The sequence below is a fragment of the Anoplopoma fimbria genome, chromosome 19, assembly GCF_027596085.1.
Source record: "Anoplopoma fimbria isolate UVic2021 breed Golden Eagle Sablefish chromosome 19, Afim_UVic_2022, whole genome shotgun sequence".
NCBI classification, from domain to species: domain Eukaryota; kingdom Metazoa; phylum Chordata; class Actinopteri; order Perciformes; family Anoplopomatidae; genus Anoplopoma; species Anoplopoma fimbria.
This window is the reverse complement of record NC_072467.1, coordinates 25,670,687-25,687,110: the sequence shown is the minus strand read 5'-3', so window position 1 is coordinate 25,687,110 and position 16,424 is coordinate 25,670,687. Positions and strand designations below refer to the sequence as shown.

Sequence of the window (16,424 nt, the reverse complement as noted above, 5' to 3'; positions counted from 1 at the left end):
GACCACATGTTTCAGCAGAAAAAAGGTTACATCTAATAAGGAAGTTAAATATTCTCAAAATGCTGTCTCACTGTGACGAAAACAGACTTCAGACACACTGAGCCGGTTCCCTCAGTGATGCCTAAACCCAGCAGGTAGCTGGGTAGGACGCTTTAAGGACTCTTCAGCGGACACATGGATGTGGACGAACACGCTGTCTACTTTACTGTAAGTCTGTGTGAATCAGAAACCCTACCGCAGGTGTTTTCCACACCTGATTCTTGTCTCGGCGTCTGTCTGTTTACTTTTCTTCTGCCATGTCCTAATCAGCTGGGTTGCATAACACAAACTTGCAGATTATTGGACGTGTAGTTACAGTGGAGGGACGTTGAATTAGTGAGAAATGACAAGAGTCTTTTACTTTGCCATCATGTGAACTGGGTTTAAATGACTGCATGCTAATGTGCGTGATAAATATTTTGTGATAAGGACATAAGAAGGAAGCCATATACAAGGAAATAATCATTTTTTTCAGTCATTTTAAAATGTTACCTTATGTCCATTGCCTAAGGTTTAAACATTCTCGATGACTTTATCTGCTTAAAAGTTACTCTTTGAGAAGTAGAAGGCAAAAGCATAGTTTTACTTTTCTGTTTTTTTCTGCTGGTTTCACATTTTTTTGGACTCAATGTCTCATTTTGAAACGAAACCATGTGAACGCACCAGATGTGAATTTTTTTTGCACTCTGACATCTCAAGTTGTCTCATATCTGTGTATGTTCTGTTGACATTTGAAGTTCACAGTACACATATCCCAACAGCTGGTTTCAATTTAGCTGCTTGCTGATTAAGGTCTCGCCCCCGACAGAGAACAAAAAGGAGGCTGAAACACCCGGTGGACGTCGGCGGCTTCCCCTTGAACAGTGAGACTCCATCTTGAGCTGTCAAAAGAATTAAGACCCATTTCATTGTGGGTTTTTTTTCTTTTCATTTTCTTAGAAACTGTAGATACTCTCACAACATTTACAGCGAAAAGTGACTAGTACACAGTGACAAAAATAGTGGTGAGATAAAGACGTATTGTGAAGGTCAGATGGCATGAAACACACAATAAGGAATCAATAAAACCATACCATATTGGGTAAAATGAAAGTAAGGCTCTACTATTCTTGCAACAACAAATAATAGTCACATTTATTTGGGATGGTTTTTCTTTAAAACATTGTTCAAAAGCAACTATTACAGCAAAAAGAAGGTGTTTTGTTGTCACATATAATGCCCAAAGTTTTATAAAGAAACTTTTTATCACAAAAATCCTACATGATGACGTGGTTTTTATTTGTGCTGAAATAGTTAGTAGATTAACTGATGGAAGAATCTCTATCAGACTTAAAGGAGATATTTCTAGATTTGGTGCTCTGTACTACCACAAGAGATAAACTCAACAAAGGTGAAACGCTTATGACGACTCTGTGGCTGCACGTTTGTTTCTGTCAGCTTATTTGTTTCTTCATAAACTCTAGATTTTATTGTGATGTATATTTGGCAAAACATGTGTAAGTTAAAGTATTGGTAATTGACTTCTGTAAATCCTCTGGTTGCCAATAAAGGGAAAAAAAGATTACTTTATATATTAAATACATGAATTATTCGCTGGTTCCAGCTTCTTAAATGTTAAGTTTTGCCGCTTTCTCTGTGTTGTGTAATCATAAACTGAACACATTTTGAGTTTAAGAAAAAGCAAGCAGTTTGATTTTGAATCTTTTGAACTTTTGAAGATTTAAACAGCTCATCACAAAAATAATTAAACTTAATGGATTCTAAACACAGACAGAGCCAAACACCTAAACTGAACACAACTCCAGATATGTCATAAACATGCACGGTGCAACAACCATGGTGCAGCTTTGGTTCTGATATCTCCAGGCTGCTGTGGGAAAGGGAGCAGCCGTTGAAACACACCTCCATCACCTTAAGCAAGATTTTGGTTTTGGACACGTGACCTGGAACGCTCAGCCATAAAAGCCTTGAGTTTCGGCCCTGCCAGGTTCACACTGTTAGGTCAGGATGAGGGGGCTGCTCGCATTCGCCGCGCTGTTTGTGGCCGTTCTCGGCAAGGACACATTTAACGGGTAAGTGGGCCTGCCAGAGACATTCACTGCTGTATAACGTGTAAGTGATCTGAATGTGTGCAGAAATATGAAATAATAATGACTCAATACGTAATACCAATGATATATATTTTTAAACTAAAGGCAATGGTTGATGTCTGCCAATAATAACTACTTCAGATACTTAAAAAACGTTGCATTTTACAATAAATGCAACATTTTTTCTTTTTTCTTTGGAAGTTAACAAGATCAGTAAAGAGTGTCAGTCTTACTTCACCCCATGTTTGCCAACTTCTCTCTTGGTCTGGGCGCTTGAATTGAGTCAAAGGATGTGAAACATTGTGGTTCTCTTTCTTCAGTCATCAGGTGCTTCGCATCGTTGCAAAGAATGAAGCCCAGCTGTCTCTTATCAAGGAGCTGGATGACATGGTCCAGTTCGAGGTCAGTCATCATCCATTAACAATAATTCTCAATAAGCTTTAAAATAAAAATGGAAAGTAAAAAATGAAGCGCAAACCATCAAAGAAGTAACTCTTAAACTTTTTTTCCAAGGACTTAATATGTTGTATGATATCTGTGTTTTCCTTCAGCTGGACTTCTGGAGGGGGGTGACTGATGTGGCGACTCCCGTGGATGTCAGAGTTCCCTTCCACAGCCTGCAGTCCATCAAAATTCACCTGGAGAGTCTGGACATCGAGTACTCCATCATGATCCAAGACCTCCAGGTACGAGACCTGCAAAACAAAACTAAATCCGCTGTGCTTGGGTTTGAGTGTTTCAGGAGTTTGAAGGGGCCAATGATTTTGGGCCAAAGCTTTAAATAAATGTCTTGACTGCTAACTCAAATGTGAACAATGTTATTGTCCTGCAGGCAATGCTGGATGAGGAGCAGGAGGAGATGGAGTCCGCTGCTCGTCTTGCTGAGCCCAGAAACACTGACAGCTTCGACTACTCTAGGTACCACACCATCAGCGAGGTCAGTAGGCATACTCACTCTGCTATCCAGTAAAAGTATTGATACGACAGACAACTTTTATCAAGTAGTTTTGACTCGAAAGCAAGAGAACCACTGCCTCAGACTTGGAGGTGCTGACTCTCATCCCAACTGCTTCACATTTGACTGCATACCGCCCCAGTGCGTGTTGAAGGTCCAGATCTGATGAAGCCAACAGAAACACATCATCTGCAAAGAGTTGTAATTCTTAGGTTCACAAACTGGACACTCTGCTCACCCAGGATGCTCCTTCCTGTTTACATGACAGACACAGGTCTTACTCTGGTTAAATAAGGACCTTATGGCTCGTAGATATGGGTGAAATATGTCACAATGGGCCCCTGGGCACAGACATTCAAAAGGCCCCACCACCTCTCCTTCACACTACACTACACTTATGGTTGTTTATCCTATTTTTGAGTCTCTTTGCAGTTATTTTGAGTCTCTTTGAGGTCATTTGATGTCTCTTTGTAGTTTTTCTTGGTAGTTTGAGTCTCTTTGTAGTTGTTTTGTGTCTCTTTGTATATGTTTTGCCCCTTGATATAGTTGTTGCGATTCTCTTTGCAGCTGTTTTGCATCTCTTCGTAGTTTTTTGGTGTCTTTGCAGCCTTTTTATTTCTGTTTCTATGTGGTAAGGAATCTCTTCCTGGTTGGTATCTCTTTGAGCGACATTTTGTCGGTGAAGCTAGGGGGGCCTGTTCTTTCATCTGTCCACGCTCATAGCAAAGGCCACTGAGTACAGCACTCCAACTAGATAATTATGTTGCACCCTAAAATGTTAGTGCTTCAACAACAGATATCAACTCACTAAGGACCAAACAGTGCAATACATAATTATGTCACAACCCAAAACCTACTATTTTGTCTTTGGTTTAGATCTACAGTTTCCAGGACATGCTGGTGGCTGAGAATCCCAAACTGGTCAGCAAGGTTGTGATCGGTCAGAGCTACGAGGGTCGTCCCCTGAATCTGCTCAAGGTATATAAAACAAACTGTAGTTACAAAATGGATTAAACAATTAGGAAACCTGCTCTTACAAAATAAATGAATTACCACTAATAAAACAAACCATTGTTCTTCATAACGTTTAGTAGCTAAGTCGAACACATATTTCTTCTTATGAGATGTTAAAAGTTACTCTTTGTTTGACTGCTACTTTACTTCCCGTAGTTCAGCACTGGTGGAACCAACCGTCCCGCCATCTGGATCGACACTGGAATCCATTCCAGAGAGTGGGTCACTCAGGCCAGCGGCACCTGGTTCGCCAAGAAGGTGTTTTGACAATTCTTCCATTGTTTTAGATTTGTCATCACTGTCTCTGCGTACTTTTGCCACTAACCGGCGTCACACTGAATACCGTGTTCTTGACATTTCTGTGTGTAGATTGTGACTGATTATGGAACTGACCCCGTTCTCACCGCCATCCTCAACAAGATGGACATCTTCATTGAGATTGTGACCAACCCTGATGGCTTCTACTACACTCACAACTCAGTGAGTCTTTCAGTGCTAGATCTTTTTTAACTGACTGATTTTTCCTGCCACATTGAGATTTTGGATTGACAATAATCATTCATGGTACTTTTTTTAAAGATATCCAAAGGGTGGATGGATGGATGGATGGATGGATGGATGGATGGATGGATGGATGGATGGATGGATGGATGGATGGATGGATGGATGATAAGTTCATGAGTTATACAGGTGATACTAGAACCCTTCAGGTTTATATGTTATATCTACTCAGTAAAGACGAGAACTGGTGATGCTAATTAGCATAAGCACGCAGGATGATATAACACATGTATTAATTTAAAAGTAACAAATTGTGATGAGTTGCTCTGATGTTTCCAGAACCGTATGTGGCGTAAGACCAGGAAGCCCAACTCCGGCTCCAGCTGTGTGGGAGTCGATCCCAACAGGAACTGGGATGCTGGTTTTGGAGGTAAAATATTTGCCTTGAAGCTGAAATGTACCAAGGAGCCACATGTCTTTTTCAAAACGTATCATTGAAACTCCAAACTTACCATCCAAAGTAATTATCAAGGCGGTTTTTGTGTTGTAATGTTTTGGTTTTTTTAACTTTCAATGATGAGGGTGACTTTAAAATCAACATTTCAAATGTGAGTCTTTGCTTGGTTAACAAAAAAATCACACCATTTTTCATTACCAAATTTGCACTGCACAAATTTTTCAAGATTTCTATAATAAATTGATGGGTTTTTTTGTATAATGGCAACTCTTATGTCATAAAATATCACGTTTTTCTTTCTCTTATAACTTTACAAGTTTTTTCTCTCAATATTACCCCCTTCCACTGGCTCCATAATCACTATTATTTTATTTTTTTGTGTACAATGGTCTTAATATGTCATAATGATCAAAATGTTTGTTACAAATATTTTATTACTCGTTTCATTTAAAATTACTTTTTTAGTGTCACGCATTGCCGTCTGCCAATGCCATGCTAAATACTCCCACTAGATGATCCCAAAGTAACAAATGTTTAATTCCTTCACACAGCTTTAAACATAATAGTCATTTTTTTAAGAGAGCCCTGGCCAAAATGGCGGCAAACTTGTCAAAAATTGCTCATCAACATGCAGATGACACAATTCAAAATACATCAAACATATAACAAATATATTTTGATGATCACTACATGCCATGTTTTTCCCCTTTGCACTTTATGAAGACATTTTTATCATGAGTGTTAGTATCTAAGGAACAATGTGTTCAGAGGGTATTAATAGATAGATGGTGGTTTCTCTGACTCTGTTGTCATCTCTGTGTAGGAGCTGGTGCCAGCGGCAACCCCTGCTCAGAGACCTTCCGTGGACCCAGGGCTAACTCTGAGTCTGAGGTCAAGTCCATTGTGGACTTTGTGAAGTCCCATGGTAACTTCAAGGCCTTCGTCTCCATCCATGCCTACTCCCAGATGCTCCTGTACCCCTACGGCTACACCAGGACTCCAGCCAGGGACCAGACCGAGCTGGTAACAATCACTCTCTTTGCCTTTTATGACTTCTTTACCCAGAACATTTTATTATTTTTCTTGATCAAACTAGGAAAACAGATTTATCTGGGTTCATTAGTTTGTTGTGGATTTTTCCTGTTATGTCAGAAATGTAAGAATATGAAACAGCAATATGAAAAACTATAAATACATGTTCATGTGATTGTTGTAATCTCTTCCCACAGCACAATCTGGCTAAGAAGGCCATCACAGACCTGGCCTCTCTGTACGGTACTAGCTACAGATTCGGCAGCATCATCCGCACCATCTGTAAGTCGGAAGTACTTCAATTACATGACTTGTTTAAAACGTTTCTTCATACAACTGTTCGTATGATATCTTAGGAAAAGTTACTCCTCATTTTTTGGTTGTTTTCCTATGAAAGCCAGCAACACGCTCTTACATGCATACAGTCTTTTCAAAACAAACTTCCTTCTTCACAGGAAACAACTTAGTTAGGTGTAGGCCACATCTAGGCCACAAACCTACTTAGTTATGTTTTGGAAGATCTTCATTTTGGTAATAATGGCCACAGGAGTGCTGTACCTACATTACGCAAGTTACGTGACCAAGAAATCAACATTGGCTTCTCGTTTCACATGATGACCAAAATTCGGTCTTCTGGCTAAAAGATTGATGGTTCTTGGACCCAACCACCTCATCTCTCTATACTTTCTTGTTCATGATAACGTGGATAACATACAAAATATAGATATTTAAGAATTACAGCACACAAAAAATTTTCACAGGTTTTGCTACGAGCCTGAATTGTGACATAAAACATATCTATTTTAAACCAATGATGTTCAGTAGAGAATGACAAGTTGTACATTAAGAAATCAAATGTTCACAGCTAATACTGCCCAACAGCTGACAACCACCATATAGTGCTAAAGCAATGAGTCCTAAAACCCTTAATTGAGTCAGCATTTTTGCACTTCCCGTTCCCTCGTCTTAAAGTAAATGTTTTTAAATGTTGTTTTGGTTAGATGCATCAAATAAGGCCTGTGGTTAACACAAGCTTCACGCCGAACACCAATCTGTCTTTAGCTTTGTTGTGGTGATGTGAAGTCAAGTGACCGTGGTGTAGTTTGTTCATAGCCTAACGTTAACTTTTTACATTTGGCAATTGTATTTATGCTTAAAAAATCATAAAGGTGGTATTCGTTAGTGAAGATTATCTTGTTGAGTATTATATACATTGTTTGCCAAAGACTTAATTTTCTGCAATAATCTAAAACCCAATGGAAATATCCCCTTGGCTTTTTGTCAAGGGAACCAATGCAAGGCTAACTTCCTGGTTGGCCTGCAAAAAATACATAATATTATGGCTGCCATTTCTATATAGAAATACCCTAAAAAGTACCCGTTTCAATTGTAGACCAAGCTAGCGGTGGCACCATCGACTGGACCTACAACCAGGGCATCAAGTACTCCTACACCTTCGAGCTGAGGGACACCGGCCGTTACGGCTTCATCCTGCCAGCCAATCAGATCATCCCAACCGCCAAGGAGACCTGGCTGGCTCTGATGGCTATCATGGACCACACCTTCAAGAACCCCTACTAATCTGTGTGTGTGTACTTTAACCTGTGGAGAGGTTAAACCATGATCAGTAAAATGTCATCTACAAGATTAACATCACATCATCAGCATACATCATGACTCTTGAGACAAATAAATAAGCATTCTTGAAAACTTTGTTCATGTTTATGCACATAACAAATGTCACATTTAAGACCTGTCTGCATTATTACCACATCCTTTAAACCTCTTTTTACTCATACTTGGTGAAACTTAAAAAGCATAATTAACCTTAAATAACAAAAAAATGTTTGATCTAAATTGATTTCCCTCACTCTTATCATGATCATGTCACTTTTTGTGCCAATCTTATCTTATGCTTACGGATAACAATTTGAGTTTTTGTTGTCTTATTTACATTGTTCTGTTTTAACCCAAATGTGACTGGATTAAGAGGTTGTTACATTTTTCATCCAGTAAACTACTGAATTAGATGAGCCTCTCTCTTAAAGGTAGATATAATTAAAAGCCATTGAACAAAATAAACCACTTAGTCGCATTTGTGATTTGCTCTGTCAACATTTCTGACTCATTAAGACAAGGAACCGTACAGCAAACAATTACACACTTTATTTGGCATTCATTTACAAACAAAATCATGTTAAGACTGACTGTAGTTCATATTTTCAATTAATGCACTTATGTACGACTGTGTGAGTGTATCCAGAGAAAACTGACCAATGCAATAAGTCACTAACATGTCAACAAAACAAAAAGGCCACACATTAGCAATACTGGTTATCAAATGCACCCGTGGGAACTGAAGTGCTGCTGGTGCTTATTTACAGCCATCACAAAATGCCTGTTTCCTTCTTTCAGTGATGCTGCGATAATTATAGTCCATCTGTGCAAAGGCCTCAGCTCTAATCAGTTATTGTGTTCGCAAATTACTTTAATCTACACACACACACACACACACACACACACACACACACACACACACACACACACACACACACACACACACACACACACACACACACACACACACACACACACACACACACACACAGACTACCACCGTCAAGTAACTACATAAGCGGAAGAAAAGGTTGTACATGAAGGCCGTCAGTTTAGGAATCACAACAATGACAATCTTGGGTAGTGTTCATTTATTTCCCAAGGTGTGTGTAGTTTTTCAAAATCCATATTCAATATCTTTGTGCTAGAGGGGCATCAGAACAACAAGAACGTATTTATACATACAAGTTGCTGTAAGAGATATGAAGGATTATTTCGTAGACTGGGACCAGAAGTTTGTTTCTTTACAGTTATGGAGCGTGGAAAACAATCTATCCTATCTGTAAATGTCCCGAAATGAGTCTCAATGAGCGTTGAAATAAAGATCAAATGACAATTGAGTGTCTTTGTTGTATTTTATTCTTGCAAGAAGAGGCACAGGTTTACAGAGTCACACAGAGTCTGCAAAGAATGCACTAAAAAGGAAGATGCACTCTGCTATATAAGGGGTAACCATGTTTTGTTACATCTGCTGGCGCCTAAGATAAGAAGTTGATGATCAGGGAGCCGTGAAGGTCAAAGAGAGAAAAACAAGACCTTATATAGAGTTGTTTTTCCTCAGTACATGTCCACTGTTGCACATGAAAGCTTACACACAATACATTTCCATTACATTTACCCCCTTTTGATCACTTAATTGATCAAAAATGTATATACAAGTGCTGTAGCTGAACAAGCTCAGGTCAAACATAACTATTCAAGAGGATTCAAGTTACATCATCATAATGCTACAGTCAGGAAGTGCAGGTTTAGCTGTTTTTGTGTATTGTTAGCGATACTGTACTTAGAGCAAGCTAGGGGAAAACAAATTATTTATGCACAGGTTTCTTCATCCGAGTCACTAGCATCAGTGTCACTTGGATGGTCGGGTGGAGAAAGAGGATCTGGGTCTTTGTTCAGGGCCGTATACTGTGTCATAGTTCGCGAGACCATACTAAAGACCATAGATCTGATACAGGGAATGACACAAGTCAACAATATGGAAAATAACACCATTTCCATTACAGAGATGCAACCTGAAATAAACAGACTTTGTGTTGGAGGTACGTTTGTTGGTGTATATTTGTGTGGTTAGTGTGTGTGTGTGTGTGTGTGGGTGGTGGTGTTATTTCCAGGGTCTGCTGCTCTGAACCCTGGCGCTGTCCCTCACAGATGTAGAGGAACTCTGTCGACTCAGAGCGCTGGACGCTTGAGACTGGGAGCTGCTGGTTGACAGCCGGCTGGACATGCGACCTGAGGTGAACACACATGCAAACACTTAAGGGCAGTGAAGTGAAGAGAAATGACAAACATGACAAACATAGAAGATTTTGATTCATGACTTCATGGATCAAAGTTATCAGGAGAGATGGTCCATTCTGAACTAACACTGCAACATTTTGTGATCTTGAGTGATAAGACTGGTCTGTAATGTTTATTTTACAGATTCCTTAATTTCCAAGACAGGACTTCAAATTTGTCCAAGAGATCCTCAAAGCGCTACCAAGTCATCTGGTATTAAATAAAGGAAAAAGAAAATAGAGAAAGGGTTCAATTGATACACTTCCATAACTTCTTTGTGCACAGCAGGTCAAGCATACAATTAATCACATAGAGAATAATGGTTCCAATAAAATGAGAATAATAAATTCACTTTGGTTTCAAAGGAGCACTTTTTTTAAAGAAAATTCTTCTGGAAATCAATAACCGCTTATAAACTCAACACAACTAACTTAACCCAGATACGTAGAGAACAACTGTTGCAGAACTTTGGCTCTATTTTCCAAACTTCAGGAAAACGCCTAAACGATGCTCTAATTACAGTTTATTGAAACTAGGGCCTTCTTTGTTGTAAAAAACGAAACAAATACAACTAATATCTTACATCTCTGTGTAAAAGCAAACACTTTTCACTTTTCACATTCAAAACTATATAAACTCTTCTAAAGTAAAACATTTTAATCCCGACTTTGCACACAAACGCCAAATAAGATTAAGATGAATAAGATTTTAGAAAGAAAGGGGAGTTTTGATATTGGCATTTAGTTCAAGGGCAAAGCTGGATCTAGGTTTGTTTTCTTTAAAACAGGCTGGATAGTTGCATGCTTAAAAGAGCAGGGGACGCTTCTGGTAGACAATGATAAATTAACAATTGATGTTACAGCAGGGTCAATAATTGGCAGAACTTTCAAAAACAGAGAGGATGGTAAAACATCTAGAGGGCAAGATGATTGCTTGGTTTTCTTACTTAAGGCCACCAGGTCTTGTAGGCTGATAGGCTGGAAAGACTCCAGAACAGTAGGAGAATAAGAGGAGCTAGAGTTTCTTGAGCAAGTCCCAGGCTGAATACTGGATACTAAAACAGCTCAAATCACATCACATCACAAAAATAATTAAACTTAATGGATTCTAAACACAGACAGAACCAAACACCTAAACTGAACACAACTCCAGATATGTCATGAACATGCACGGTGCAACAACCATGGTGCAGCTTTGGTTCTGCTATCTCCAGGCTGCTGTGGGAAAGGGACCACCCGTTGAAACACACCTCCGTGACCTTAAGCAACCTTAAGGTTTTGGACACGTGACCCGGAACGCTCGGCCATAAAAGCCTTGAGTTTCGGCCCTGCCAGGTTCACACTGTTAGGTCAGGATGAGGGGGCTGCTCGCATTCGCCGCGCTGTTTGTGGCCGTTCTCGGCAAGGACACATTTAACGGGTAAGTGGGCCTGCCAGAGACATTCACTGCTCAGTAGCGCGTAAGTGATCTGAATTTGTGCAGAAATGTGATATAATAATGACACAATATGGAGTGCCTATAAAATATATTTTCAAACAAGGAAAAAGTTGATTCCTGCCAATATAAACTTGCTTCAGATACCTAAAGTGATAACTCCAATTTTACAATAAATGCAATGTTTTTTTCTTTTTTCTTTGGAAGTTAAGGTTGTCAGTCTTACTTCACCCCATGTTTGCCAACTTCTCTCTTGGTCTGGGCGCTTGAATTGAGTCAAAGGATGTGAAACATTGTGGTTCTCTTTCTTCAGTCATCAGGTGCTTCGCATCGTTGCAAAGGATGAAGCCCAGCTGTCTCTTATCAAGGAGCTGGAGGACATGGTCCAGTTCGAGGTCAGTCATCCACTGACAATAATTCTCAATAAGTTTTAAGCGCAAACCGTCAAAGAAGTAACTCTTAAACTTTTTTTCCAAGGACTTAATATGTTGTATGATATCTGTGTTTTCCTTCAGCTGGACTTCTGGAGGGGGGTGACTGATGTGGCGACTCCCGTGGATGTCAGAGTTCCCTTCCACAGCCTGCAGTCCATCAAAATTCACCTGGAGAGTCTGGACATCGAGTACTCCATCATGATCCAAGACCTCCAGGTACGAGACCTGCAAAACAAAACTAAATCCGCTGTGCTTGGGTTTGAGTGTTTCAGGAGTTTGAAGGGGCCAATGATTTTGGGCCAAAGCTTTAAATAAATGTCTTGACTGCTAACTCAAATGTGAACAATGTTATTGTCCTGCAGGCGATGCTGGATGAGGAGCAGGAGGAGATGGAGTCCACTGCTCGTCTTGCTGAGCCCAGAAACACTGACAGCTTCGACTACTCTAGGTACCACACCATCAGCGAGGTCAGTAGGCATACTCACTCTGCTATCCAGTAAAAGTATTTATCAAACAGGCAACTTTTATTTAGTAGTTTTTGAGTCCAAAGCAAGTCTCTACTTTACCCTCACTTGCAAACAAGACCCCGTGTAGCGGCATTCTTCTCTCTGTCTGGTGATCCACATTACCACTACTGTAACAGTCTGCGTATTTGCAATGAGCTTGACGCGAAATGATTCTTCAGAGGCAGTAACTCCATATTAAAAGTTTACTCAACAAAAAACAAAGTTACAAGATTCATTCTGTGCTCAACTTGGCACTACGGTCAAAAAACTGTCTTGCTCCGCAGACTGATTAACCTCAACTGAGGGCTATTGGCTATGACGTCGTCAGTAGCGTAACTAAAGGAGCATTTCAACATTTTTCGTTACTATATAACTGAACACATCTTATGAAGTCTAATATGGCTCTTACACCCCGCAATACCCCTTACATAGGGGAAAGTAAATCACTGCTTCACGTTTGACTGCAAACCGCCCAAGTGCGTGATAAAGGCCCGGGTCTGATTAAACAGAAACACATCATCTGCAAAGAACAGAGTTGTAATTGTTAGGTTCCCAAACTGGACACCCTGCTAGGGGGGCCTGTTCTTTCATCTGTCCACACTCATAGCAAAGGCCACTGAGTACAGCACTCCAACTAGATAATTATGGTGCACCCTAAAATGTGAGTGCTTCAACAACAGATATCAACTCACTAAGGACCAAACAGTGCAATACATAATTATGTCAAAACCCTAAACCTACTATTTTGTCTTTGGTTTAGATCTACAGTTTCCAGGACATGCTGGTGGCTGAGAATCCCAAACTGGTCAGCAAGATTGTGATCGGTCAGAGCTACGAGGGTCGTCCCCTGAATCTGCTCAAGGTAAATAAAACAAACTGTAGTTACAAAATGGATTAAACAATTAGGAAACCTGCTCTTAATAAAACCACTAATAAAACAAACCATTGTTCTTCATAACATTCAGTAGCTAAGTCGAGCACATATTTCTTCTTATGAGATGTTAAAAGTTACTCTTTGTTTGACTGCTACTTTACTTCCCGTAGTTCAGCACTGGTGGAACCAACCGTCCCGCCATCTGGATCGACACTGGAATCCATTCCAGAGAGTGGGTCACTCAGGCCAGCGGCACCTGGTTCGCCAAGAAGGTGTTTTGACAATTCTTCCATTGTTTTAGATTTGTCATCACTGTCTCTGCGTACTTTTGCCACTAACCGGCGTCACACTGAATACCGTGTTCTTGACATTTCTGTGTGTAGATTGTGACTGATTATGGAACTGACCCCGTTCTCACCGCCATCCTCAACAAGATGGACATCTTCATTGAGATTGTGACCAACCCTGATGGCTTCTACTACACTCACAACTCAGTGAGTCTTTCAGTGCTAGATCTTTTTTTACTGACTGATTTTTCCTGCCACATTGAGATTTTGGATTGACAATAATCATTCATGGTACTTTTTTGAAAGATATCCAAAGGGTGGATGGATGGATGGATGGATGGATGATAAGTTCATGAGTTATACAGGTGATACTAGAACCCTTCAGGTTTATATGTTATATCTACTCAGTAAAGACGAGAACTGGTGATGCTAATTAGCATAAGCACGCAGGATGATATAAGACATGTATTATTTTAAAAGTAACAAATTGTGATGAGTTGCTCTGATGTTTCCAGAACCGTATGTGGCGTAAGACCAGGAAGCCCAACTCCGGCTCCAGCTGTGTGGGAGTCGATCCCAACAGGAACTGGGATGCTGGTTTTGGAGGTAAAATATTTGCCTTGAAGCTGAAATGTACCAAGGAGCCACATGTCTTTTTCAAAACGTATCATTGAAACTCCAAACTTACCATCCAAAGTAATTATCAAGGCGGTTTTTGTGTTGTAATGTTTTGGTTTTTTTAACTTTCAATGATGAGGGTGAGTTTAAAATCAACATTTCAAATGTGAGTCTTTGCTTGGTTAACAAAAAAATCACACCATTTTTTATTACCAAATTTGCACTGCACAAATTTTTCAAGATTTCTATAATAAATTGATGTTTTTTTTTTTGTATAATGGCAACTCTTATGTCATAAAATATCACGTTTTTCTTTCTCTTATAACTTTACAATTTTTTTCTCTCAATATTACCCCCTTCCACTGGCTCCATAATCACTATTATTTTATTTTTTTGTGTACAATGGTCTTAATATGTGTGATAAAAATGTGTGATAAAAATGTTTGTTACAAATATTTTATTACTCGTTAAAAAAAAAATTGGAGCTGTATTTAAAATTACTTTTTCAGTGTCACGCATTGCCGTCTGCCAATGCCATGCTAAATACTCCCACTAGATGATCCCAAAGTAACAAATGTTTAATTTCTTCACACAGCTTTAAACATAATAGTCATTTTTTTAAGAGAGCCCTGGCCAAAATGGCGGCAAACTTGTCAAAAATTGCTCATCAACATGCAGATGACACAATTCAAAATACATCAAACATATAACAAATATATTTTGATGATCACTACATGCCATGTTTTTCCCCTTTGCACATTATGAAGACATTGCATCATGAGTGTTAGTATCTAAGGAACAACGTGTTCAGAGGGTATTAATAGATAGATGGTGGTTTCTCTGACTCTGTTGTCATCTCTGTGTAGGAGCTGGTGCCAGCGGCAACCCCTGCTCAGAGACCTTCCGTGGACCCAGGGCTAACTCTGAGTCTGAGGTCAAGTCCATTGTGGACTTTGTGAAGTCCCACGGTAACTTAAAGGCCTTCGTCTCCATCCATTCCTACTCCCAGATGCTCCTGTACCCCTACGGCTACACCAATACTCCAGCCAAGGACCAGGTCGAGCTGGTAACAATCACTCTCTTTGCCTTTTATGACTTTATTACCCAGAACATTTTATTATTTTTCTTGATCAAACTAGGAAAACAGATTTATCTGGGTTCATTAGTTTGTTGTGGATTTTTCCTGTTATGTCAGAAATGTAAGAATATGAAACAGCAATATGAAAAACTATAAATACATGTTCATCCCACAGCACAATCTGGCTAAGAAGGCCATCACTGACCTGGCCTCTCTGTACGGTACTAGCTACAGATTCGGCAGCATCATCCACACCATCTGTAAGTCGGAAGTACTTCAATTACATGACTTGTTTAAAACGTTTCTTCATACAACTGTTCGTATGATATCTTAGGAAAAGTTACTCCTCATTTTTTGGTTGTTTTCCTATGAAAGCCAGCAACACGCTCTTACATGCATACAGTCTTTTCAAAACAAACTTCCTTCTTCACAGGAAACAACTTAGTTAGGTTTCGGCAACAAATCAACTTAGTTAAGTTTAGGCAACAAACCTACTTAGTTATGTATGGAAAAGATCTTCATTTGGGTTACAGTGCCGTACCTACATTAAGCAAGTTACGTGACCAAGAAATCAACATTGGCTTCTTGTTTCACATGGTGAACAAAATTCGCTCTCCTGTCTTATTTTCTGCAATAATCTGAAATCCAATGGAAAAATCCCCTTGGCTTTTTGTCAAGAGAAGCAATGGGAGGCTAACTTCCTGGTTGGCAAAAAATAGGTCATCCCTGCTGCACTGTGTTATTGCTGCCATCTCTATATAGAAATACCCTAAACCGAACCTGTTTCAATTGTAGACAAAGCGAGCGGTTGCACCAGTGACTGGACCTACAACCAGGGCATCAAGTACTCCTACACCTTCGAGCTGAGGGACACCGGCCGTTACGGCTTCATCCTGCCAGCCGATCAGATCATCCCAACCGCCAAGGAGACCTGGCTGGCTCTGATGGCTATCATGGACCACACCTTCAAGAACCCCTACTAATCTGTGTGTGTGTGTGTGCAAATGGAAATCCCTGTGGAGAGGACATTGTTGGCAAATATCCCCTGTAAAATGTGATCTTTAAGTCTAACATCACATCATCAGCATACATCATGACTCTTTAGACAGTGAAAATCAGACAAATAAATAAGCATACTTGAAAACTTAATGATTTTAAAGTTTTTTAATTGGGTACACTTTGGTCATGTTTATGCATATAAAATATCT

The 16,424-nt window shown here is 39.7% G+C and overlaps 2 protein-coding genes across 2 annotated transcripts; both read left to right on the top strand.

The window, feature by feature from the left end:
* Window positions 1-1,956: 1,956 nt before the first annotated feature.
* LOC129108870 (carboxypeptidase A1-like) lies at window positions 1,957-8,190 on the top strand. Its single transcript, XM_054620793.1, has 11 exons — window positions 1,957-2,111; window positions 2,450-2,531; window positions 2,681-2,815; window positions 2,962-3,066; window positions 3,961-4,062; window positions 4,255-4,356; window positions 4,468-4,578; window positions 4,939-5,029; window positions 5,880-6,079; window positions 6,286-6,370; window positions 7,482-8,190. Exons 1-11 carry the CDS (start codon window positions 2,047-2,049, stop codon window positions 7,667-7,669), a joined length of 1,266 nt encoding a protein of 421 aa, XP_054476768.1. The 5' UTR covers window positions 1,957-2,046; the 3' UTR covers window positions 7,670-8,190.
* Window positions 8,191-11,310: 3,120 nt separating this feature from the next.
* On the top strand, window positions 11,311-16,365 carry LOC129108871 (carboxypeptidase A1-like). The gene is made up of 11 exons (XM_054620794.1): window positions 11,311-11,404; window positions 11,733-11,814; window positions 11,935-12,069; window positions 12,216-12,320; window positions 13,120-13,221; window positions 13,404-13,505; window positions 13,617-13,727; window positions 14,036-14,126; window positions 15,005-15,204; window positions 15,392-15,476; window positions 16,012-16,365. The coding sequence occupies exons 1-11, from the start codon at window positions 11,340-11,342 to the stop codon at window positions 16,197-16,199; spliced, it is 1,266 nt and encodes a 421-aa protein (XP_054476769.1). The 5' UTR covers window positions 11,311-11,339; the 3' UTR covers window positions 16,200-16,365.
* Window positions 16,366-16,424: the final 59 nt, after the last annotated feature.